The sequence below is a fragment of the Macaca mulatta genome, chromosome 9 (assembly GCF_049350105.2).
Source record: "Macaca mulatta isolate MMU2019108-1 chromosome 9, T2T-MMU8v2.0, whole genome shotgun sequence".
Classification (NCBI taxonomy): domain Eukaryota; kingdom Metazoa; phylum Chordata; class Mammalia; order Primates; family Cercopithecidae; genus Macaca; species Macaca mulatta.
This window is the reverse complement of record NC_133414.1, coordinates 101,765,217-101,789,998: the sequence shown is the minus strand read 5'-3', so window position 1 is coordinate 101,789,998 and position 24,782 is coordinate 101,765,217. Positions and strand designations below refer to the sequence as shown.

Here is a 24,782-nt window from a genome sequence, read left to right as displayed (position 1 = left end):
AAGAAAAACCAGGTTACAAAACGTATGGTATGAGCCCATTTATGTAAAAATTATTATTTCACAAGGTAATACAAAATTAGCAAAGGAAGTACACCAAAATGATCGTAGCTACCTACCTCTGAGTAGCATTACCAGCTATTTCTAACTTTCAGTGTTATTTAAATTTTGTATCAAAAATCTTTATTATCATTTTAATATGGGACAGAGAGGAGGAGATGACGAGAAACCCTAGGCAGACATTCCAGATCCTAAAGAACAGTTTTAAACTATAATTATATTGCAGCTTTTACTATATTAGTGATAGGCAAATGGAATATCTTAAATTTTCATAGCTAAAATTGGAAGGGAAATGTTAAAATTTTGGGAATTCATATAATATAGCCTTACTAGCTATAACCATCAATAAACTGCTTCATACTACAACTGTTTCCTCAAATGTGATATAGGAATAATACCACCTATCTCAAAGTTGTGAAGATCAAGAAGACAAATGAGTTTACAACACTGTGCGTTGGATGGATTTAACTATTAATAGAACCTGAAAATCTGTACATGAGGGTTCAACTAATTGAAAATGCATAAAAGTCTGCCTTTTTCAGGCTTAGTATCTATATTTCTAGAATAAGGATATCCCTACCTGCCCAACTTACTCTACAGAATAATGCTAAGAGACTAACATGAGCTAATATGTAATTTAAGTTAAATGACTTTGTAAATGTTATGCACATGTAAGAACTTTAACCATTATAATCAATACAAATTAAATTATACCCAGAACAGATACACTATTAGCTACAATTTAATTCATAAGTTCACTCTGACAAATAAACTCACCCCACGTAAGTGCCCAGTATAAATTACACAATTTTAAACTTTCCTCATAGGTTCCATGATTAAATCTTGAAATATAATTAACAATCTTCTAGATATATAAATTTATATCTACATATCTTTTTATATTTCATACAATTTCCATTAAGGGTCAGATGAGTGTCTCAGATCCTTGAAACCTTACTTCAAAACAGGCCAGAATCTGACTCTTCATTTTTAGAAATTTTTTCCTGTTTTGTTATACTTCACGGTTTGATGTCTATATGATGTTTATAAGTGGACTTTACAACATTGTTCTGGTATAATTTGTATGTGAATTTTCTGCACGACATTGCTCTAATACAATCAATTCCATATGTTCTTCTGACCCCCATTCACTCCCTCATTGACCATTTTTGTTTAATTAACCTGTATTTTTATGTGGTATCCTCACTAAGTATGTAAGAATCAACTTCTCCATGTTTAATGATCCCAGATATAATATGAAGTACAAGGGTTACTAATCTATAAGAGCAGAAGACAATTACAAGGTAGGGTTGGCTTGAAATCCTTCTAGTTAAGAAATCTATTACTTTCCATTGGTATCTAATTGACTCTAAAAAGTATATTGTACAGTTTTCTTTTTAATGAGTCCCGAATATTATCCTACGCATCTCAGCTCTTTATATTTTATTGAAATATGTTTGTCTCTCTCATCTACTAGATTTTAAACTCCCTGATGGCAGACTCCCTATATCTCACTCATCACAAACAATAAACCTAAATAAAATAATAATCCTAAATGTAATATTTTGGAAACTTAACTACACCACATATGTTCTTCTTTTCTATCTCTAAGACATATCATGGTACAGAAAACAATCTTTATAAATATGGTTTTTGCAATAGTAATTTATTCTGCTTCTAGATGTATGTAAGTTCATGAATCTGACATATTCCAGTTATATTAATTTTGTTACTTTATGGTAACTTTATGTTTAAAATTTTAATGTTCTCTCTTTAAACACTAAAAAACATTTATTTACACAAGGGTGATTTTCTAGTTTTTTTGGGAGGAATTATCCAGGGAGATTATTAAAATGCAGATTCCTACCAAACACCAAATATACTGATATGGTAAGTCTAGGATGTATTTTACATGCAACATTTTGAGAATTAGTGTTCTGGGGTACTATTTTTGAAAATTTCAAGAAGTTGACAGGGACCTCTGTAATACCTTTGGGATCTTAACATATCAGTTTGTTACATTACAAAGTCCTTAATTGACAGCACTGCTGCATGTAATTGTTCCTTAAGAGCCAAACGTCAAACCTCTTGTAGTTATGAGATTCAAACTCCTAAGTTTTAGCCTGCCTCTCACAGGCTCTTGTACATCCTAGTTGTGAGATGATAGTAGCCCATGGGATGCACATGTAATGAATCTGTTTGATGAAGAAGGCAGCACTTTTGAGATCATTAAAAAGCTCATTAAATTGAAATCTGCCATGCCATATACAAATGAGTTTCTATTTCCCTATATACTAATCACAGTTGAAGTTATGAGCAAAATAAAGGAAAAGTCAAAGCACTTATGAAAGGTCCCTCAGGTAATACTACAATGTAGAGAATAAAGAACTTATGTGATTGTTTGTTCTCAAGGTTTTTTAATACTATGACCACTCCCCCACCACTTTTTTTTTTTTTTTAGACAGAGTTTCAATCTTGTTGCCCCGGCTGGACTGCAATGACGCAATCTCGGCTCACAGCACTCTTCGCCTCCCAGATTCAAGTAATTCTCCTGCCTCAGCTTCCCAAGCAGCTGGGATTACAGGCATGCGCCACCACGCCAGGCTCATTTTTTGTATTTTGAGTAGAGATGGGGTTTCACCACGTTGGTCAGGCTGGTCTCGAACTCCTGACCTCAGGTGATCCACCCACCTTGGCCTCCCAAAGTGCTAGGATTACAGGCATGAGCCACCACGCCCGGCCTATGACCCCTTTTGATAAATTAAAATCCCCTAGCTCTCTCAAGATACTGATTTCCCCCCAGTGAGAATATGCCCCCACCCAAGAATCACTATATAATATGGGAATCTTACCTCCCTGTCCCATCTAGAATTTATCTAGTTTTACCTTCGATACTGTATATATGTAAAACAACCTTTATTTGTAAGTCTTTATTTTTCAAATGCAATCCATGTTCTTTCTTGTTTCACTCAATTGTCTAAATGCTCTTGGGAAGCTGTAATTGAGAAATCTCGTTATAGGATTCCAAGGTCTCTTTTCTTTTAAACAGATTAATTTTAAAAGCTCACTGGACAAGGTTTTATTATCTATAATTTACACTCTCTCTCCAGCCTCAAAGAGGAGGGGTAAAATATGGCATTATCCCTGCTGTATTTTCTTAAAAGCTGCTAAGTTTATTTTTGAAGCTTTTCTTAAGTTTACAGTTTACATTTTCCTATTCATTTCCTCAAGACTTTCAGTTTATTCTAAAGAGCCTACCTCCTCTAAAATTCAAAGGTTTGCCCTTCTTTACATTTAAAACAAACTTGCCCACTTACTCTTAAAGATTTTTTTTAAAATAATCTTCAACATATATTATCTTTCATCAGACTGTGTCCTGGCATCACAAATACAGCTTGAATACATTTATTATTAGTAATATTTAGCTCAAAGTCTTACTGTAAAATATCCTTTTCTCCACATGAATAAAGAATGCAAACTAAGAAAACAAAATAATGTGCTGGGATTTAGGCAGAAAATACTGTATTTATAAAAATCAAAGTAATGAGTTTTACCTATTATAAGCACAGAAATTATTACAGACATGCGAAAGAAATAATAAAAGCACAATTTCTAAAAGCATATTTATTAAGATAAAAGCTTTAACTATGCCCATCCCTAGACAGTTTATAACTTTCCAGAATAAAAATTCACGACACTTAGATTTTCTCAAGATTTTTCCTTAGACAAGTGAATGTCCCTCTGTTTGCCTTGTTCTATTTACTGGTTTAGAAATTAGCTTTCTTAAACGCCTGCTGCTGGCAGCTGAAGTAGTACCTTTCTTTGCTGGTGGTTCATCTTGTTGAAGTTCATTTTCATTTACTCTTTTTCTTTCTGAACAGATTTTAGTTTTGCTGTCCTGAGGCACTTCAACTGTTTCATTACAAATCAATTTATTGTTTATTATTAAAGAAGATGTATCAGCCTTGTCCTAAAGCAAAATAAATTAAAAATAATTCACATAGAGAAAGCCACAAAAAATGTACAAACCACATAAATTACTTTCAATAGTGTACCACAAAAATTTTATTTTCAAATTTGTTGAGACATTTTCTAAGTTATTTCTTAAGTTTCGTCCTAAAATAACTGATGGCTCTAGCAAATAAGTAACATTTGGGGATAACTGGAGAATCTTAAGAAGATAAATCCCTGAAGTCACATCAGAAATGTGCTTTGAAAAGAAAAATATGAGACTCAACTATTTTGTTTTGTAGCCAAAGCCTCTTAAAAATTAGCATTGTCTTAAACATTAACAACTCCTAGAAAAATAGTTTTGAACTTAGCTTTAAGTAGACATATATTCAAAGATATACAGTCTACAGACAGCTTTGCAACTGAGCTTCTAGATACGTCATTTAGACTTTTTTTTTTTTTTTAAGGCAGACTGCCTCCCTTAAAAAGGCTAGCAGCAACCAAGCACAGGGGCTCATGCCTGTAATCCCAGCACTATGGGAGGCTGAGGCCAGAGGATTACTTGAGCCCAGAAGTTTGAAACCAGCCTGGGCAACACAGTGAGACCCCATCTGTACAAAAAATTAAAATTCCAGGTGTTGTGGCCCAGGCCTGCAGTCCTAGCTATTCAGAAGGCTAAGGCAACGGAATCTCTTGAGCCCAGGAGTTCAAGGCTGCAGTGAGCCATGGTCACGTCACTGCACTTCAGCCTGGGCAACAGAGTGATGAGACCCTACCTCTAAAAAGAAAGAAACAGGGGGAACTGGGGGCGGGGGGAGGGGGAACTTCCCAAAAAAAGGGTATAATATGAACTTAGAAGAAGGGTAAAACTCAGCATTTAAGTGCAAGTCTATAGTGTAATCAAATGTATGGTAAAGGCAGAAACTTGTAGCAATCAATTTGAAAAAACAAAGTGTATGATAAAGAGTGCCGCTTAATCAGCAAACATTTTATTAGCAGGAGATACAGATAAAAATAACTTTTTAAAGTCATAAAGTAATGAGTTAAGAAAAAAGGCAAAGTTTTTCTAGCTATCCCTAAACAAAGGATGTCATAAAGAAGAATCTCCATGCTTTCTCACTATTAGTCCCTTAGTGTCACTGATAAATGAAAATCACGGGACAGGCAGATCACACCTCTGACACAGCTCCATAACAAGTCCAAGTTGTTCCTTTCCCGATCCTTAGTACCTATCAGAATGATCCCGTCATTTTCCCCCACTTCAAAATACACAATCCTCACCAAAAATCTACCCTTCAGAAGTCATAGTTATTGAAAGGAGGGTTTTCTGCTCCCAGGGTATGCTTGAGTAGATAAAACAAAGAATTGAAACTAAATTTTTTCATTGGAAAGAGTTTGCTCTCAAGACAAGATGTGGAACAGTGACCCTACATCAACTGTTAAACAATTAGGTAAGTTTCAAACTACGTTGCATATTTTTATGTATTTAAGTGAACAATTTAAATTTAGCAAACTGTTATTAAGTTAGTTGATAAAACAACATCTAGAATCTATAAAGTTTATTTACAAGCAAGGACTAATTTACAAATATTGATTTTTTTAACTATCACTTCCTTAAATATCTCTAATATATTATAGTATGCAAACATACTACAGAAATAAATATAATCCCACGTGAAATTTCCAACTATTTTCTTTGAGGCTGTAGTCGCCAGAAATGATCCGTCTCTGGCTTTCCTTTTTGTTTTTATTTACCAAATCAAAGAACAGACTTAAAATCCAGATCAACAGATGAGAGCAAAAAGCATGTGATGACTAACCAAATAAAAGTTCCGAGAGCCAGGAGGCCCAGCAATTAATTTACTGCCCCAAGTCTCAAAAGTTTTACATCCCCTTACTTCGCAAATCAATTTCCTCTTCCTTAATCTCTACCGCTACCACCCTAAATCGAAGTCCTCATCAACTATTAGCTGAACTCTACCAAGAGGTAGCTATTTGGTCTCTGCCTGTAGTCTAATTCCATCTCAATCCTATCTTCCAAGTTTCCAAAAATATCTACTCAAATGAAAAACTCCTCTTTGCTATTCCTCTGGTGAAAATGACTCCCCACTGACTCCCCGAACTCTTTAATGCAGTATTCAAGGTCTTTCATCTTATCCTATTCTACTACTCCTAGCCTCATTTCTCACCTCTCCTTGCTTCAAACTTTCTTCCTAAAAAACAAATTGTTTGTATTTTCCTGCACTCATTGAAAGATTTCTCATTTCCACGACTTTGTGCACTCCGATTCTGGTACACAGAAGGCCAATGTATCTTCTTGTCTCTCATGACTACCATTGTCCCCTTCCTCTACTTTCAAAAGGCTAAATTTTACTCACCCTTTAAGGCTCAACTTAATCATTTTCATCTCCACAAAGTATTCCTAACTCCCCACCCACTCTCAGCTTCACACATTGACTACGACTGCACACTGTATTATAACTATATTTATGCTGTTTTTTTCTTATTGGGGGATTGTTAGGGGAGTAGATTTTATTAATCTGTATAATTCCAATAATCTAGCATAGTACCTGGCACACACTGGACACTCCATAAGTGTTTCTTGCTCCTCCACCTTATTAAATACTAATTATTTACTAAATAGTTAATTATTAACATATTAAATATTAGGATATTTCTCCCAGTTCAGGTACAGAAAAGCCAGAGATTGAATAATGTATCTAACAAATACCAAAAGAAAGGCCTGCTACAGGAGATTATATAGAGTGCTCTTCTAGTATGCTCCTCATTTATCCCTGTGGTTTCAAAAGCCCATCTAAAGTTCAGATGATTCAGGGAATGTTGGTGGGTATTAGAGTTTGACTATCAAGATACAAAGGAAACTCAACAGTCACTTTTTATAAGATACCATGCCTGCTTCTTTTGATCATAGAAAAGACAGAAAAAAACACCTTTCAACAAAGCAAAATGTTTGGCTCTAAGTTTACTCAGTTTACTACATTATTACCATATATTTTACCATTTCTATATAAAAAAATAATTTGAAGGAGCTTACCCCCAAAAAAGAAAACCAAAGCCATTTTTTCAAAAAAGGATTAAAAGACAAGCTGATCATTCTAAGCTGAACTAAATATGAAATTATCTAAATTTGTATGAAAGACAAAGAACCCTTTAAGTCTTTACACGTCACAGTGTATAACTTTTTAGAAAAAATCCCTATTATTAAGCATATAAACAATAGCAACAAGACATATAATAAAAACAAGTTCTAAGGAAAAACCTAATTTTACTGAATTTCATGTTATAGTTCCCTGAAACATTATAATCTGGTTTTCTAAGTATGTCTAAATTCCTTTCTCCTCAAAGGTCCCCTTCCAACTAGCTGAGGCTTAAACGTCCAAAGGCTACATATTCTTCTCCTTTTTACGTGCAAAGCACTGCCAGCATATTTTGTGGAAAAGTATGTTCAAAGGAGTCAAACACCCTCGTTTAAGTTCTCAAAAATTCAGATTTGGAGAACAGTAAATTGAGTTCAATGTTGCATACGCAATTCAACATTCTCGGTAAATTAGTCTTAGTTGCATAAGCTATTTTAAATTACTTCCTTTCAATAAAAACATACACTTGTTTATCTAATTTATTAATATAACACAAAGTTAAATTCTTACATTGCATTTAAATGTTTTCTCCATATGAGACTTCAGGTTCTGAAATTCATTGATAATACCTTCTTTTTGATCAATTGTATTTATCAATTCTTGAATTCTTTGATTCTGTGTAATTATTTTCTTTGGAAAGAAGAAAAAGCAATGTTTCATGAATATACTTTGGGATAACTAGAAAGCAAACATGATTAATAATGCAGTTTCATAACTCCTTCAGATTTTAAAGTTAAATAATCGGTGGCAACACACTATGCACATCTTATTTTTGCCTTTAAAAAAATTACATACACACACACACACACACACACACACACGTACACAAAGAAAAGAGAAGCTATATAGCATGTAAGAAGAATCTGGAGCCAGGCTGCCTGGGTTCAAATCCTAGCTGCTATACTTTTAATATGTCACCCTGGGCCAGGCACAGTGGCTCATGCCTGTAATCCCAGCACTTTGGGAGGCCAAGGTGGGCAGATTACCTGAGGTCAGGAGTTTGAGACCAGCCTGGCCAACATGGTGAAATCCCGTCTCTACTAAAAAATACAAAAATTAGCCTGGGGTGGTGGTGGCCACCTGTAACCCCAGCTACTCGGGATGCTGAAGCAGGACAATCACTTGAACCTGGGAAGTGTAGGCTGCAGTAAGCCACGCCACTGCACTCCAGCCTGGGGAACAGAGCGAGACTCTGTCTCAAAAGAAATAAATAAATAAAAATAAAAAAACCATGTCAGCCGGGGCAAGTTGCATCATAAAGTTGCTCTAACATTTAAATGAGTTAATAAAAAGCACTTAAAAGAGTATCTGGTAAATGGTAAGTGTTCTATAAATACATATATAAAGTAACAGTCTAAAAAGCTTCCAAACAAGTTGGTTTGGTTTCGTTTTAAATTTAGGAAGATTATGGGAAATTCTTTATTTTCTATTTTATATAGCTTAATATAATTGGTACAACTAGTGTCTACTATTCAGTAGAAAAAATACTAGATAGGAATTGTATAAACAGTAGGTGTAATGTCTTCTAAGTACATTTTAGTTCTTTAAATACTGGATATTAGATACCAAGATCTTGAATTATTTATATCTTATCATATTTTAAAATATTCAGCTTTTTGAAAGGATAAATGTAAGTTGAAATAAGAAGACTCAAGCCAGAAAACAGAAAAAATAACAGAAGAAAACTATTCCCCATGTATACCAAGAGACTATATTACTGTTTATTTTTTAAAATAAAAACATCTAGTCATCATTCATACTCCTTTGTTAATTAAATACCTTATCAAGACAAAATAAAACTTAAAGCATTACCTTATTAGATGTTTCAAGCTCTTGAATCAATGAATCTGTTTCTGAAAAAGTAAAGAATTTTGAAAATAAATATCTAAGCATCTGAAAATATGTATCACTGAATAACTATGAAACATATGCTGCTATAGTGACACTTTACTGTCACATTCAATAAAAAGGATTTTGATAGCACTAAATGCACACCCTACTCATTAAAAAAAAATCTGCTAATTCAACCACAACAGGGTAATGTTTCAGAAAAAGCCACTTCTAAAACTCAGGATAAAAATACGTAGCATATGCTAAATAGTAAAGAACTGGCATAACGTCAGAGAAGAAAAGGAGCTAGTGCCTTCTTAGTACATCTCATAATGCAGAGGCACCACTTACATGTTATTTTCTACCCATCCTGTTTCACACAAAAAAGGACAGACCAGTTATTGCAACTAATTCTTAAAATGCAGATATTACAAACAATTTACGTATATAAAATGCCCTCAGCGTGGTGGCACATGTCTGTAATGCAAGTTACTCAGGAGACTGAGGTGGAAGGATCACTTGAGCCCAGGAGGTGGAAACTGCAGTGAGCCATGATCATGATCATGTCTCTCCACTCCAGCCCGGGTGACAGAGTGAGACCCTGTCATTAAAAAAAAAAAAAAAAAAAAAGGAGGAAAGAAACAAAGAAAATGCCCTCCTAGTTAGAATTAGAATGAAGTATCAAACTAACAATCTACTTTAAACCACTCCACAGTAGTTACTCTCTCCCAGGAGTGAATCTTCTATACTGCAAAACTTCATCAAGAATATAGAACAATGCCAAGCACAGCATGGCTCATGCCTGTAATCCCAGCACTTTGGGAGGCTGAGGCAGGGAGGATTGCTTGAGCCTAGGAGTTCAAGACCAACCTGGGCAACATAGCAAGACCCCATCTCTACAAAAAAGAAAAAAAAATATGCAGCCGCTGTGGTGGTACACACTTGCGGTCCCAAGTATTCAGGAAGCTGAGGCAGGAGGAGGGATCGAGCCCAGGAGTAGAAGGCAGCAGTGAGCTGTGATGCCACTACTGCACTCCAGCCTTGGTGACAGAGTGAGACACTGTCATTTAAAATTTACAGCTTTACTCATAAAGTTAACACTTTTTTGATTTTTTTGTTGTTGTTGAGAAGCTCATTTTCTAATAATACTGGTCTAAAATAAATGAAGGTCAAAAAATATTTTTAGTAGTAAATTACTACAAAGTCATACAAATGGTAAAATACTAAAATATGTTAACTAGATAAAAGAATTTTCTGGTCACTATGGTAAATGAGCTACATAAATCTCTCATACTTACCAAGAGTATTTTTTATGTGTTTACAATATCTACATAGAGGTAAAATTTATCCACTTACCATTTTCTCTCTTTTTTAACTCTTCTTTCGTTTTGATTAATTCTTCTTTGGTTTTAGTTAATTCAGCTTTAATTTGATTAAACTTTAGTTCTAAACAAGCAATAGCTTCCTGGGGGTCAGGAAGAGATGCAATATATAAGTGAGCAATTTCAGCCTGTTTCTTAATATCAGCCACATTATCTTGAAGAGAATCAATAATATCTTCAAATCCTACATAATTATGTGTTTCCTAAAAATAGCAAAAACCACATGCCTAATATTAACAGTAGGGTTCACCGTTTACATGTGGCACCATCTAATTTAGACAGTTTTTTAAAAAAGCAAAAAATTCACCAATAGAAATTCTTTAAAATAAATTATATAGAAGCATTTCCAAATATGAAGAACCTGTGTTCCATTATTTATTTTCTGTTGTATGGATCATGAGGCATATTTTCTCATAAAAACAATGTTATAAACTGTGACAAGTCATTATAAAACAATTATGATTACCTAGTTCAAGTACAGTTTCAATTACATAATGAGACTTAAAAGGTTTTGTTGGGATGGTGCACAAAACAAACCTCCATTTTCACAACTCAGTCAATCCCAAACCATGTCAAGGATACACAAGGTTTGCTTCACAGCAGACGTCTGGACATCACTGTCACAGGCCCCTGAACTGAGTGATTAAAAAACAAAACAAAAAAAACAACTCCCCCAAAAAACTGATCAATTTCAGCTTCAGTGTAAGTAGCAGAAAAGGATAATTTTTCTTATATTACAAGCAGAGAATAAGCTGAGCCCAGTGGCATGCACCTGTAATCTCAGCCACTTGGGAGGCTGGACAGGAAGACTGCTTGAAGCCAGGAATTCAAGATCAGCCTCGGCAACACAGCAAGACCCTATCTCTAAAACTATAATAAATAAATAAACAAATAAAATTTTAAGAGTAGGAAATGGTAGTTGCCCAGCAAGGGCAACCCTTTTTATATATATAAACATTTTTGTTTTAAACAGAACAGCAAGTAAATCACGTCTTAGGTCTCTTATACCTTTAAAATATTTTTAATTTAAAAGTGAGACAAATCTGAGGGGGTTATTCTGTAATCAGGCAACAAAGAATCTATCTGCCTACAATACAATGATTCAAGCAATACCAAAATAAGATATAAATATAACAGAGGTACAAATTTTTCAATGACCAATCACTATATTTAAATTCTTGGTGCCTTACACTCCTAACAAAACATGCCTAATTATAATAAAGCTACACACTAAGCATTGTTTTAATTCTAATCTTGATGTTTCTCATCATTGATGTGGTACACTAAACCCTGGTACCAAAACCTCATTGGATATTTTTAAATACTTCAATTAACGTACTTCAGTTTCAACTTTTGTGGCACAAACGTCTTTCGTCGTTTCTTCTCGAGTGTCACATTTACCAACCAAATCCTTGAAGATAGCCAAACGACGTTCAGCATTTTCTTCTAATATCTCTCGTTCTTGAAGCAGAGTTTCCCTTCAGAATACAAATTAATCCCATTAAGAAACAGAAACGGAACTACTTTGTGTTTTTGTTTTAAACATCTAAGATTAAGTATATTCTGGATTAAAAGAAAATTTAAGCCAGGTACAGTGGTTCACACCTGTAATCCCAGTAATTTGGGAGGTGGAGGTGGGTGGATCACTTCAGGCCAGGAGTTTGAAACCAGCCTGGCCAACATGGCGAAACCCTGTCTCTACTAAAAACACAAAAATTAGCCAGGCGTGGTGGTGTGCACCTGTAATCCAAGCTACTCGGGAGGCTAAGGCAGGAGAGGCTAAGGCAGAAGAACTGCTTGAACCCGGGAGGTGCAGGTTGCAGTGAGTCAAGATCGCACCACTGAATTCCAGCCTGGGTGACAGAGCAAGACTCCATCTCAAAAAATAAAAATTAAAGTTAAAATTAAAAAAAAAAAAAAAAAAAAGGGAGAGAAAATTTAAATAGCCATGCATGGGATTAGCAACAGGTATATTCATTTTTTTCTTTTTTTTTTTTTCCTCTGAGACAGAGTCTTGCTCTGTCACCCAGGCTGGAGTGCAGTGACACATTCTCAGCTCACTGTAACCTGCACCTCCCAGGTTTAAGAGATTCTTGTGCCTCAGCCTCCCAAGCAGCTGGGACTTCAGGCACACACCAGTATGCCCAGCTAATTTTCCTATTTTTAGCAGAGACGAGGTTTCACCATGTTGGTCAGGCTAGTCTTGACCTCCTGACCTTAAGTGATCCGCCCACCTAGGCCTCCCAAAATGCGGGGATTACAGGCATGAGCCACCACACCAGACCAATAACAGCTGTTTTCTAGCTTGCATAAAGAGATCAGAATTCAGAAGCCATCTAATATAAAAACAAGTAAATTAAGTAAAAAAAAAAACTCTAAAAAAGTAAATAAAATTCTCAATTTTTAACTGGACATGAAAGAAATAACTTACTTAAAGTCAGCTTCCCTTTGAGCCCAATATTGAGTAAACTCCTGTGTAACTTCTTCTCGAATTTTAAATTCCAAGGTTAACTTTTCCTTTTTTTCATTTATCAGTTTTTTTTTCAAGTCTTCTATTAAGTCCAACAGTTTCTATAACATGTAAATGATAAAATTCTTATAAAAGAATAAATATATCCCAAGAGAAATACCGTCCAACTGTCCAAAAAATAAAACTTTTCATTTAGTCAATTATGTGTCCTTTTTAATAGTGATAATGTTCTCACTGAAAATTATATGCTTGCAGAGATTCGTTAACCTGAAAAATCAGGTTGGCCTCTCCATATTTAAGAAATAGACCTTTGGTAACTGAAATGTCTCACCGTCTACCTATACTAAGAAAAGAAGCAAAGTTAATTTGAGCATTTATTATCTATCAAGAACTACTCTGGCGAGTTCCATATTTGCTTCATTTAATCCACACAACTTTCTGTGAGCTTGGTATCATCCATATTTCATAGGTGGGAAGCCTAACCATCAGATATCTGGTAAGTGCTAAAGGTTGAGTTTAAAAGTGGCCTGTAAAAGTCTAAAGCCCAAGGATTGTACACAGCAGAGAAGTTGCTAAGAACACACACTTACTAATCTGTCAAAGAAAGATGTTACATAAACTTATCTTATTAGGCTTTATAACTATCCAGATGTCAACAGCAATTCTATAGCCTTTGAAACACATACATAATCATGAGAAATGTATAATATGTAAATAAAGCAATAAATAAAACACTTAACATGACCATTATTCAACATAAATTGTAGCATTAACAGCTACATATTCTTTTTAATGCTTCTAATTTAAGTTACTCAACAACAAATAATAAACTCTAAGCTACAGATCTTCCAAGGTATCAACTTTATATTTGAAAATAGTTCTATAGATATCCTAACTTCAAAACTCTGCCTCCAAGAATTCATACTGAAGAAATAATTATAATATAACCCTACGTTCTGGCTGTATGAATGCTGATCAGTGTTGTTGTTTTGTGGTAGTAGTTGTGTTTAAATAAAGAAAAAGTGAACCCAACTCAACCAACCTTAAGGGATTGGTTTAATTACAGTACTATCATACAGCAAACTATTATAATCAATAATGATAACCTACATTAATAATTCATGGACCGGGCGCAGTGGCTCACGCCTGTAATCCCAGCACTTTGGTAGGCCGAGGCGGGTGGATCACGAGGACAGGAGATCGAAACCATCCTGGCTAACGTGGCGAAACCTCACCTCTACTAAAAAATAAAAAAAATTAGCCGGGCAAGGTGGCGGGCGCCTGCAGTACCAGCTACTCGGGAGGCTGAGGCAGGAGAATGGCGTGAACCTGGGAGGTGGAGCTTGCAGTGAGCTGAGATCGCCCCAGTGCACTCCTGCCTGGGCGACAGAGCGAGACTCATCTCAAAAAAATAAAAATTAAATTAAAAAATTCATACTTTTCACAATTTATTTTTATATAAAGAATACCAGGTTACAAAACAGTAATATATAATAAAAATCCATTAACGTGAGTGGTAGATTTGAAAGATACTTATATTTAAATTTTCTTTTTCATTCTACTATAAATATATAACACTGTTTTAATAATTTTAAACTACACACTTTCTGTGTAAAACAATAAATAATAACTATTGAAGGAGAAATCAGAATGCATGTGGAAAAACCTTCGGAAGTTTATTTTTTTTGAGACGAAGTCTCTCTCTGTCCCCAGGCTGGAGTGCAGTGGTGCGATCTCCACTCCCTGCAAGCTCCGCCTCCCGGGCTCACGCCATTCTTCTGCCTCAGTCTCCCCACTAGCTGGGACTACAGGCGCCTGCCACCATGCCTGGCTAATTTTTTGTATTTTTAGTAGAGACGAGGTTTCGCCGTGTTAGCCAGGATGGTCTCAATCTCCTGACCTCATGATCTGCCCGCCTAGGCCTCCCAAAGTGCTGGGATTACAGGCGTGAGCTGTGAGCCACCGCACTCAGCCGGAAGTTTAATAGTTTTCAAAAACTAGATTTTATCATTGTTAGCATCTGATAAAGTTTTTGCTGAAAAAATTCAGGCTGGCTATTATAGCTAAATGAATTTAAGTATATATATGCTAATATCAAGGTATTTTATAATGGTTTTTAGAAGTCCCAATCCTTTGATTAAAATGTGAATAAAGGGCTGGGCACATTGACTCACATCGGTAATCCCAGCGCTTTGCAAGGCAGGAGGATTGCCTGAGCTCAAAATTTCAAGATTAGCCTGGACAACAGAGCAAGGCCTTGTGTCTACAAAAAATTTTTAAAAATTAGTTAGGGGTGGTGGCATGCGTCTGCAGTCCTAGCTACTCAGGAGGCTGAGGCAAGAGGATCACTTGAGCCCAGGATTTCCAAGCAGCAGTGAGCCGTAACTATACTATCGCACTCCAGCCTGGGCAACAGAGCAAGACTTTGTCTCTAGAAGAAAACAAATAAAGCATGCCAACACCTAATCATGTTGATTTTTAAATGTCAAATATTAAACAACATTTTGATGAATTTCCTTAAAATACCTAGCCAATCAGATAAGCATTTACACTATATAATCTATCATAAACTATAGCATTAAATATTTTTCTCTAGTAGTTTCAGAAATTTTACTAACCAACATTATAAAAAATTTCAACTTTGAGATGGAAAAAAAAATAAAACTGGGTTTTTTGGTTTGTTTCTTTAAGACAAGGTCTCACTCTGTCACCCAGGCCAGAGTGCAGTGGTACAGTGATGGCTCACTGCTGCCTAGAAATCCTGGACTCAAGCAATCTTCCCACTGCAGCCTCCCAAGTAGCTGGGACTACATGAGTGCGTCATCATGCCTGGCTAATTTTTTTTAATTTTTTTGTAGAGATGGGGTCTCACTATGTTGCCCAGGCTGGTTTTGAAGTCCTGAGCTCAAGCAATCCTCCTACCTCAGCTTCCCAAAGTGCTGGAATTACAGGTGTGAGCCACTATACCAGCCAAACTAGACTATTAATGGCTCCTTTCGTCCCTGAGGAGGTACTATTTAATACATTACAAAAGCCCAAGTAACAAGGTCTAATCACATCGTGACCAGATAAAGTGGGACTTGTACTACATCTGAAGCTATCATTCTTGTTTCCAAACATATGTTTAATAATCGCTTTCAGGGACATGAAGGTAAATTATTAAAATGAGAGTATTTAGCCCAATACATCATCGATCTACTAATACTTCTACAATCCAAAAAAGTACTGATTTGTGATATGTCAACAACATTAAAGCACACCCATGAAGACAGGTCTACTAGTGTTTCTAGGACACTGGTAAGAGGACTCCATGTATACTCATGGAGTTATGGCCAATTAAAGAGGGGATTAGGTGGCCAGGTAAGGTGGCTCATGTCTGTAATCCCAGCACTTTGGGAGGCTGAGGCAGGCAATCACAAGGTCAGGAGTTCGAGACCAGCCTGGCCAACATGGTGAAACCCCGTCTCTACTAAAGATACAAAAAAACTTAACTGGGTATGGCTGCGCATGCCTATAATCCCAGCTACTCAGGAGGTTAAGGGAGGAGAATCACTTGAACCCAGGAGGTGGAGGTTGCAGTGAGCCGAGATTGTGTCATTGCACTCTAGTCTGGGCAACAGGGCAAGACGCTCTCTCCAAAATAAATAAAAAAATAAATATATACACACACACACACACACACACACACACACACACACTATAATTGGACAGAAGCTGAAAAAACAACTGTTATATCTTATTTATCATAATAAGATGACAAACAATTACTGTTTTTGAAGATATGGGATCACAGGTACTTGGTAGATATTTTTAGCACTTGTACTTGAGACTGCAAAATAAAAGTCTGATGGAATACATAAAATCACTTAGTGAAAGGATACTCACATGGTCTATAAGTATCACCCCATAGATAACATGCTTTTGCAATAAAGATCTGAAATACTGTATCTAAACCAAGTGAGCAAAACTTAGCATCTCTAAGAATGGAAAAATCAGACATCATGTGGCTCTTAGTGTGATGCAACGGAAAATTTACAACTTAACCTACATAAAAAGCTTCCCTAATGTATTAAACCTAAGTGATGAAGAAATAATCAAACAAATCTAGATTGCAGGTATTCTATGAGAAAACTAGGACCCACTTTTCAAAAATGTCAGTGCTAGATTAGAAATAATTAAAGAAACACAATAATCAAAAGCAATTTGTTAACTCTGGCTGTTGACAAAAACAAAGTGGCAATAAAGAACATATCGGGAACACTGGAGAAATCTCAATACAAACAGTATTTGAGGTTATATTAGTGTATCAATGTTGAATTTCTTGGGTATGAAAATTTCATGGTCTTGTGATCATGACGAAAATGCCCATGTTCTTAGAAAAATATGTTCAACTATTTAGATGTAAGGTGTCATTATGTCTGGATCTTATTTTCAAATTGTACAGAGCAAAAGATGTGTATTTGCATACTCATAAAATGGTAACTGGAGAATCCAGGTGAAGGATAAATGAGTATTCATTGTACTAGTCTTTCTACAGGTTTGAAATTTTTCAAAATATAAAATTGAACACAAAAACTTCAGTGTATTGTCGAAAAAAACTGAAGAGAGAGCGCCTTAAGATTTAACCTTAACTTCAGAATAAGAAGACAAGCATAGAAGTATGAGTTCTTAATACATACTCTTTTCTCCTCGTGGCTAATGAAAGCCTTATTTTCCTCTAATGTTTTATCTAGATCTTCATCAATAAGTTTAGTTTCCACATTTTGAGTTTCTTCAGAGTTTTCTAGCTCCTCAACTAAATCCTCGTCTTCCATCAAATCTTCCAGACTATTTTCCCATGAAATGGTGGCTCTTTTTACATTTAATATTTTATTATTTGAATTATTGTCTAGTGATACATCTTGAGAAGATCTGACAGGTCCAAATAATTTCTCTTGAGAGGAATTTAAAGTGTCTGGGACACAAACCTGTTAAAATATTCAATGTGACTTTTAAAACAGAAAAGACAAGAACTGTCCACTAGAAAATGATTATTTTATAAATTTAAGTCAAATGAAAACTCAAGTGTTAAAGGAAAAACTATTCAAACAAACATACAAACAGGAATCACCATCCCTAAATGAACATTCTGATAGGAAAAAAGCTACTTACACATGCAAACTAGAGGAAAAAATCTATCTTCCTGGGCTAAGTTCTCAGTATTAATCTTAGTAGAGGGTTTTCTAATTACCCAGAAGTACCAAATGAACAAGATGAATGGCAGAGCAGACAATTCATTCCAAAAATACTCATTAATTTGTAACTGATGTTTATTATTAACTCTTATTACTAAAGGTCATTTTAATCCTAGCATGGGCAACTTTCAATCCTTTCTCATGTCTTCCTACTTGGTCAAATATTTACCTTTTTAATTTTCAATTATTTCCTAGGCTTACAGTATTAAGTACAACATATTTATTTCAAGAAAAAGTATTAATATTCTAAGAAGAAGCTTAATAAAATAAATATTTACTTTTTGTGCAATGGCTGAGAACTTCAATACATTGAGTGTTTCATCATAGGCTAAATAACATTGGCTGATGTTGACAATCATACATATTTTCCCTTTACCATTAAAAAAACTTTGAAAATAGTGAGTCAGTTTACTTTCCCGGAAAGGCACATGCTGTTGAAACCTATGGAAAAAATTTTCAGAAAACACTGTAAGTTAAAACACATCTCATGAAGTCGGGGTGCTGACAAATTTTACAAAGAAATAATTAAGCCACCTATCATGAAATTAAACTTTAGGGTAGCAATTAGTTCCAGATGTAATAGTCCTTCTCAGTTTTCATTTTATCTTTTCTTGCTTGTTTTTGTTTTTGTTTTGAGACAGGGTCCAGCTCGGTTGCCCAGACTGGAGTACAGTGGCACTCACAACTTACTGCAGCCTCAATCTCTTAGGCTCAAGCGATCCTCTCGCCTCTGCCTCCAGGTTAGCAGGGATTATGGGCGCCTGCCACCACATCTGGTTAAGTTTTTATTTTTATTTTTAGTAGAGATGAGGCTGGTCTTAAACTGCCGGGCTCAAGCAATCCTCCTGCCTTGGCCTCCAGAAGTGCCGGGATTACAGGCATAAGCCACCAGGCCTGGCTATTTGTTTTAACTGCTGCTACTTACTAACAATAATTCACTATGTAAAATATAAAGAAAACCACATTTAACTGGGTTATGTTCTCTAGTATAGAGCAAGTATATAAGAGATGTCATGAAACACCCTAAGTAGAAATGGTGAAGGCTGATTTATATTTACTCAGCCTAAAATGATAATTAATACAAAAATCTATTGCATCTAGAACCACACACAATGCACTAATAAGAAAAAGGTGGTTTTAGATCCTAAACCAGCATTAGAAGCTTCTCATTTACAGTGTCTATTGGTACAGATTTGCCATAGAAAATACTGACTTTACTTGATGAGTTACTGGCATCAACTGACACTTCTATCATTGTCTTTAATCCAAGATCTCTTAAGCACTTGAATCACAATCTATACACAGTCATTACATAAGAAGCAGGTTAAAAATCAAAAAAGAACTTTCTAAAAACAAAAAATTTGAAAGTTTAAATACTATAATATTTAATAAGCTAATAACACTTTCAGAAACTTACTTTGACTTTTCACTATTCTTCAAGACGTTAATACACTTTCCCAGAGTCAATAAAGAAGTGTTGATATTCCCAGTCTCTCTTAACCTCTCACCTTCATTCTGTGTCTTCATAGTTCGTTCTGAACCAGCAAGATCACATAAAGATAATCTGAATTAAGAAAAGAAAAATTACTTTAAAAGTTCTTCAAAACAATTACAAATAATTACAATTTAAAGAAGATTCAACTTACTCACTGACTCGAATTACACGAGACATTTCAGAATCTTCAATCTGTAATATTTTAATAGTGAATATGCTGTGACTGAAATACAAAGATCAAATGTTATCATTTTAATTTCTGCATTCTAAATAGGAGAGACAAGTATTCAAATCAACCTTATTTATACCCTAGTATTAACTACAGTCCACCATTGCATTTTCCAATTAGCTGTTAGATATTTCAACCCAGTGTTCTACTGTCACTTATATACCCAAATGCCTAAAATCACCTTTTGCCTAGCTCTAAATCCCTCAAATTACCTCCTGACAGTTCAACTTCTACTAACAGTATCATTTATAACAAAGTCACAATTTGTTTGAAAAGATAGTATTAGTTAACACGGTATTATATATAGCTAATACTCTGAATACACACAAAAGCAAAGCATACATTTGACCTATAGATCCAGATCTTGTCTTGTCCCATGCCCAACTGACTATGGGAACAGGGCTCCTTCTCTCTTAAGAAAAAGCCTGCTTTAATTATCTCACTGCTTAAACTTATTTCCTTTGCCTCTCATCCCCCAAACCCATCAAAACATATTTCCTTAACCCCTTGAGATTATACCCTCACTGAGTATATTTATATAGTATTCAGGGGATAAGTGAGAAAGACCCAGAGAAAAGGCCACCATTATTATCAACTCCAAAAATACTGAGCTTAGATACTGACATAAAGAAAAAGTAACAATACCTCAGAGATTTCCTATAAATTAATAAACCTGTCAGGACAGGAAACAGTATTGATAAACGTGTTTAGTGTTATTCTGTTTACCAAATGTTTTTTATGCCTTATAAATTTATTTAACAGACGAGAACCTACTGCCCACTTTAATGTAAAATTAGTTGTGTTTAAATTAGCATAGAATACCATACCATCGGTGATTCAAGTTTACTCTTACAGAGTTTATTCTTTACCTCCTACTGGAAGCATTATTCAATTTTGTGAAGGCAACACTCTGGTGCTTTATTCCTAGTTTTAAAAGTCTATAGGCTTCTTTGGAATCAGATACTTGAATCCATTGTAGATCTGTAAAAAATAAAGAGGATATATATTAATTTATTAAGACAAAGAATGTACTCTACAATGCAATCTCTTTGGAAGTCTTTTCCTAGTGACATATAATGAAATCTTCCTTCTGACAACACATCCTAGCTGGAGTCAACTCAGTTATTTCAGGTCACACCAGAGGGGAAGATTATAACAATGTTCAATGTAATTTAAATTACACAAACACACAAAGTAAATGTTTGTCAACAGAGTCTGCCAAACGGAAAATTAAATACAGTAACAATTCCTTAGAATTAGACACTCAGGGAAAAAAAGAGAGGCAAAATACAGTACAGACAAAACCTGTAAAATTACCTAGTTATTAAACACTGAAGATTGTAATTTATTAGTGAATCATAAAATCAGATTTATTGAATAATGACCAGTATTTTAATTGTTTTTTATTTTTTATTTTTGGAGATAGGGTCTCACTCTGTTGCCCAGCCTGGAGTGCAAAAGTGTGACCATGGCTCTCTACAGCTTTGACCTCCTAGGCTCAAGTGATCCTCCTGCCTCAGCCTCCTGAGTAGATGGGACTAAAGATGCATACCACCATGCCAGGCTAATTTTTGTATTTTTTGTAGAGATGGCGTTTTGCCATGTTGCCCAAGCTGGTCTCGAATTCCTGAGCTCAAGTGATCCACCCACCTCAGCCTCCCAAAGTGCTGGGATCACAAGTGTGAGCCACTGCATCTGGCCAGCATTTTATAGAAATGACAAAGAATATAGAAAATATCACAGTGCATTCCTTGTAGTAGAAGTATAATTAAGGAAATTTTTCGTTGTAAATATTACATATGTATATATATACATGCATGTAGGTACTGAGTCATGATGTTATTAATATGTATTTCCTACTGTGAATTGTTTTAAAAGATTAGAAAAAACACTCTGGAAGGATTGTAACATGTCATAGCTGCAAAATTTGGACACTGTTACAAAGTAGGAGAATAACGTGAATATAATCATACATAGCTTTTCCCATCACCACAAATTCAATTAATGATACTCAAGCAAATACAATACCAAAATAGACCCCTTTATATTCAAGTTTAATAAATACACCAAAACATACTTCCAAAACACAAAATTATCTTCTTCTCTTAATGTTAATAATTAGCATTACAATTTTCAATTTTCTATTTGCTTTAGTCTTACAGCTAGCACAAAGCCCAAGGAGAGAACTTCAGAACAATAAAATAAAAATATTCAGAGTATACCTCTTATAAAAGAATAGCCCTTTACATCTTGGGAAAGGCGCAGCATCTTTCTCTTTTGGAATTTAGATGATACAGGAACAAACAAGTCATAAATATATTCATTGTAAATTTCAAAGAAAGAAACCCACACAGAAAATTTTATATCATTAGCCATATTCAAGCTGGCTTGTTCACAATCTTTTATGGATTCTTCAAACTCTGAGATATTCAAAGAGTTAGTTAAACTTCCTACAAAAAAAAAAAGAAAAAGAAAAAACAATAATCACAAAAGTAAGCAACTGACTAAAAATGTGACAAAAGTACAGATCGATTCCCAGACTTGAAAAACCAAGTATGCTTAATCTTTTGACCATCTATGTTAAACACTTTTTGGAACAAAGGAAGATGTAAATAATATTTGGAGTAACCAGAGTTAGACTACTCCCTATCATTCCTTTCTTTTTCAAAATATGTTAATGAACCAACAGAAATTAAATGTAAAGGACAAAGAAAAACAAAACTGTCTTTCAAATTCAATATTAAAGTTGTAACCAGTAAAAGGGGTATCTGTAATATTTAATACAAACAAAACATTACAATGACTGACATTTCATACAAATATGTATCATTTTCCAGGTATTACCGACTATGTCATTACAGAAAGTAAATCCTTAGTAACCAAAGAAGAGGTCTATAGAAAAAAAATAAACACAATGTATAAACAATTTTTTTTTTTTTTTTTTGAGATGGAGTCTCACTCTGTCCTCAGGCTGGAGTGCAGTGGCGCAATCTCGGCTCACTGCAACCTCCACCCTCTGAGTTCAAGTATTCTCCTGCTTCAGCCTTCCGGGTAGCTAGGACTACAGGCCCACGCCACCATGCCCAGCCAATTTGTTTATTTTTACTAGAGACGGGGTTTCACCATGTTGGCCAGGACCTCATGATCCACCCGCCTCGGCCTCCCGAAGTGCTGGGATTACAGGCGTGAGCCACCACGCCTGGCCTAAAAATTTTTTAATAATAAAAATAAAACATTAGAAGTGATTTAAAAATTAAAAGCTTTTCAAATGTACTTCATATAATCAATATATCAAAGATAGGTGAGCAATGAAACCTTACCATAAAGAGTATCATCACCGTCATTATGCATAGTAACCTAAAATAGAAAGATTGTTTTAAAAGAATTTAAAAAAATTTTCATTAAGGTTAAATAATCAAGATATTAATTACCTATCCAAATAAGTCACTACCAAATCACAACCTTTCATCCACCCAATTCAATGAATTCTTTAATTTTTCCCAGTTAAATAATATAGTTTCACGGGAAAATACAGAGAACTATGAAAAATATTATCATGTATAATCCCTGCCACTCTGGTTGGTTACTATCAATATTTTAATATATTCCCCTTCTATGGTTTTCCCCACACTTATGTTGTAAGCTTTTTCTCCTTATAATTAAAAATTGTTTACAACAGTTGATGGCTATATAACTCATGTGAAATGACTTAATTATTCCCTTATTATTAAACATTTAAATTATTCAAGTTTTGCCAAATATCTTTCTGTATTTTCTTCTGCATTCTAATTATTTCCTTAGAAATAGAAATAAACCCATTTCCTTGGAGTATACACCTAAAACTGAACTGGAGGATGAAAAGATATAAAATATTTTAATGTTCTCACTCTTAACATAGTATTGCCAATTTGCTTTCTAGAACCATTTACAATGTATGAAAGTACATGATCTGATTTTTTTTTTAACGTTTTAATCATTTCATAGGCAAAACAGTATCATGTTTTAACTGGATAACTTGTTAGAATTTTTTCTTTTTTTCTTTTTTTTTGAGACAGAGTCTTGCTCTGTCACCCAGGTTGGAATGTAGTGGCACAATCTCAGCTCACTGCAACCTCCACCTCTGGGGTTCAAGAGATTCTTGTGCCTCAGCCTCCCAAGTAGCTGAGGCTACAGGTGTGAGTCACCACGCCCAGCTAATGTTTTGTATTTTTAATAGAGACAGGGTTTCGCCATGTTGGCCAGGCTGGTCTCGAACTCCTGGTCTCAAGTGATCTGCCTGCCTCAGCCTCCCAAAGTTCTCAGATTACAGGCATGAGCCACCATGCTCAGTGAAAAAATTTTTTTCATTATTAATGATTCTAATTTCCTTTATGAATTGGCTATGGAGTTATCCACCAATCTCCATAAATTTTGTTAAAATACAATGTTACTTTCAGAGACCATAGTCTTAGACTCAACTTTGAACTCCACTGGTAACACACTTTTTACTGCCTTAAAACCCTGGTTTCTAAATGTTTTAAAAAAGAAAAATTCGCATTAATAGGTTAAAAATATTTACAAAAACAATTAGTAGTTTTTAACAGCCTTGAATAGAATAATGTCTGAAAATATACTACAAAATCCAGAAGGCACAAGAGGAATAAACAGACCAGTATAACTTCATTTTTTAAAGTTGATATGGTACCACCTTCTATAAAATAATGCCTCCTCACAGTATTTTACATATGTATTTATTGTCAGTCTCCATGAGGGCAGTACCATTTGTCCTCAAAACTGAAAATGTTGCCTGGAAAAAAAATAGGTGACTGAATAAAATTTGTTGAGTAGATGAATACTGAAAAACACAATGGGCCAGGCTTGGCAGCTCGAACATGTAATCTCAACACTTTGGAAGGCCAAGGGAGGGGGATCTCTTGAGGCCAAGAGTTCAAGTCCAGCCTAGGCAACATACCAAGACTCCATTTCTACAAAAAAAT

The 24,782-nt window shown here is 34.9% G+C and overlaps 1 protein-coding gene across 2 annotated transcripts in view; it reads right to left on the bottom strand.

Annotated features, from left to right (window-relative positions):
* KIF20B (kinesin family member 20B) overlaps nt 1-24,782 on the bottom strand; it is a 69,624-nt gene that overhangs the window by 34,059 nt on the left and 10,783 nt on the right. Inside the window, exons 7-19 of one of the 2 annotated variants that reach the window (XM_002808505.4) lie at nt 23,127-23,163; nt 22,029-22,256; nt 20,676-20,787; nt 19,729-19,800; nt 19,500-19,646; nt 18,361-18,523; nt 17,528-17,815; nt 12,810-12,949; nt 11,718-11,856; nt 10,353-10,581; nt 8,979-9,019; nt 7,677-7,796; nt 3,874-4,027 (exon numbers count right to left, since the gene is read on the bottom strand). In XM_002808505.4, coding sequence (XP_002808551.4) covers nt 3,874-4,027; nt 7,677-7,796; nt 8,979-9,019; nt 10,353-10,581; nt 11,718-11,856; nt 12,810-12,949; nt 17,528-17,815; nt 18,361-18,523; nt 19,500-19,646; nt 19,729-19,800; nt 20,676-20,787; nt 22,029-22,256; nt 23,127-23,163 — 1,870 coding nt within the window. The remainder of the gene's footprint in view (nt 1-3,873; nt 4,028-7,676; nt 7,797-8,978; nt 9,020-10,352; nt 10,582-11,717; nt 11,857-12,809; nt 12,950-17,527; nt 17,816-18,360; nt 18,524-19,499; nt 19,647-19,728; nt 19,801-20,675; nt 20,788-22,028; nt 22,257-23,126; nt 23,164-24,782) is intronic. The other variant, XM_015147654.3, reaches the window with a different exon arrangement.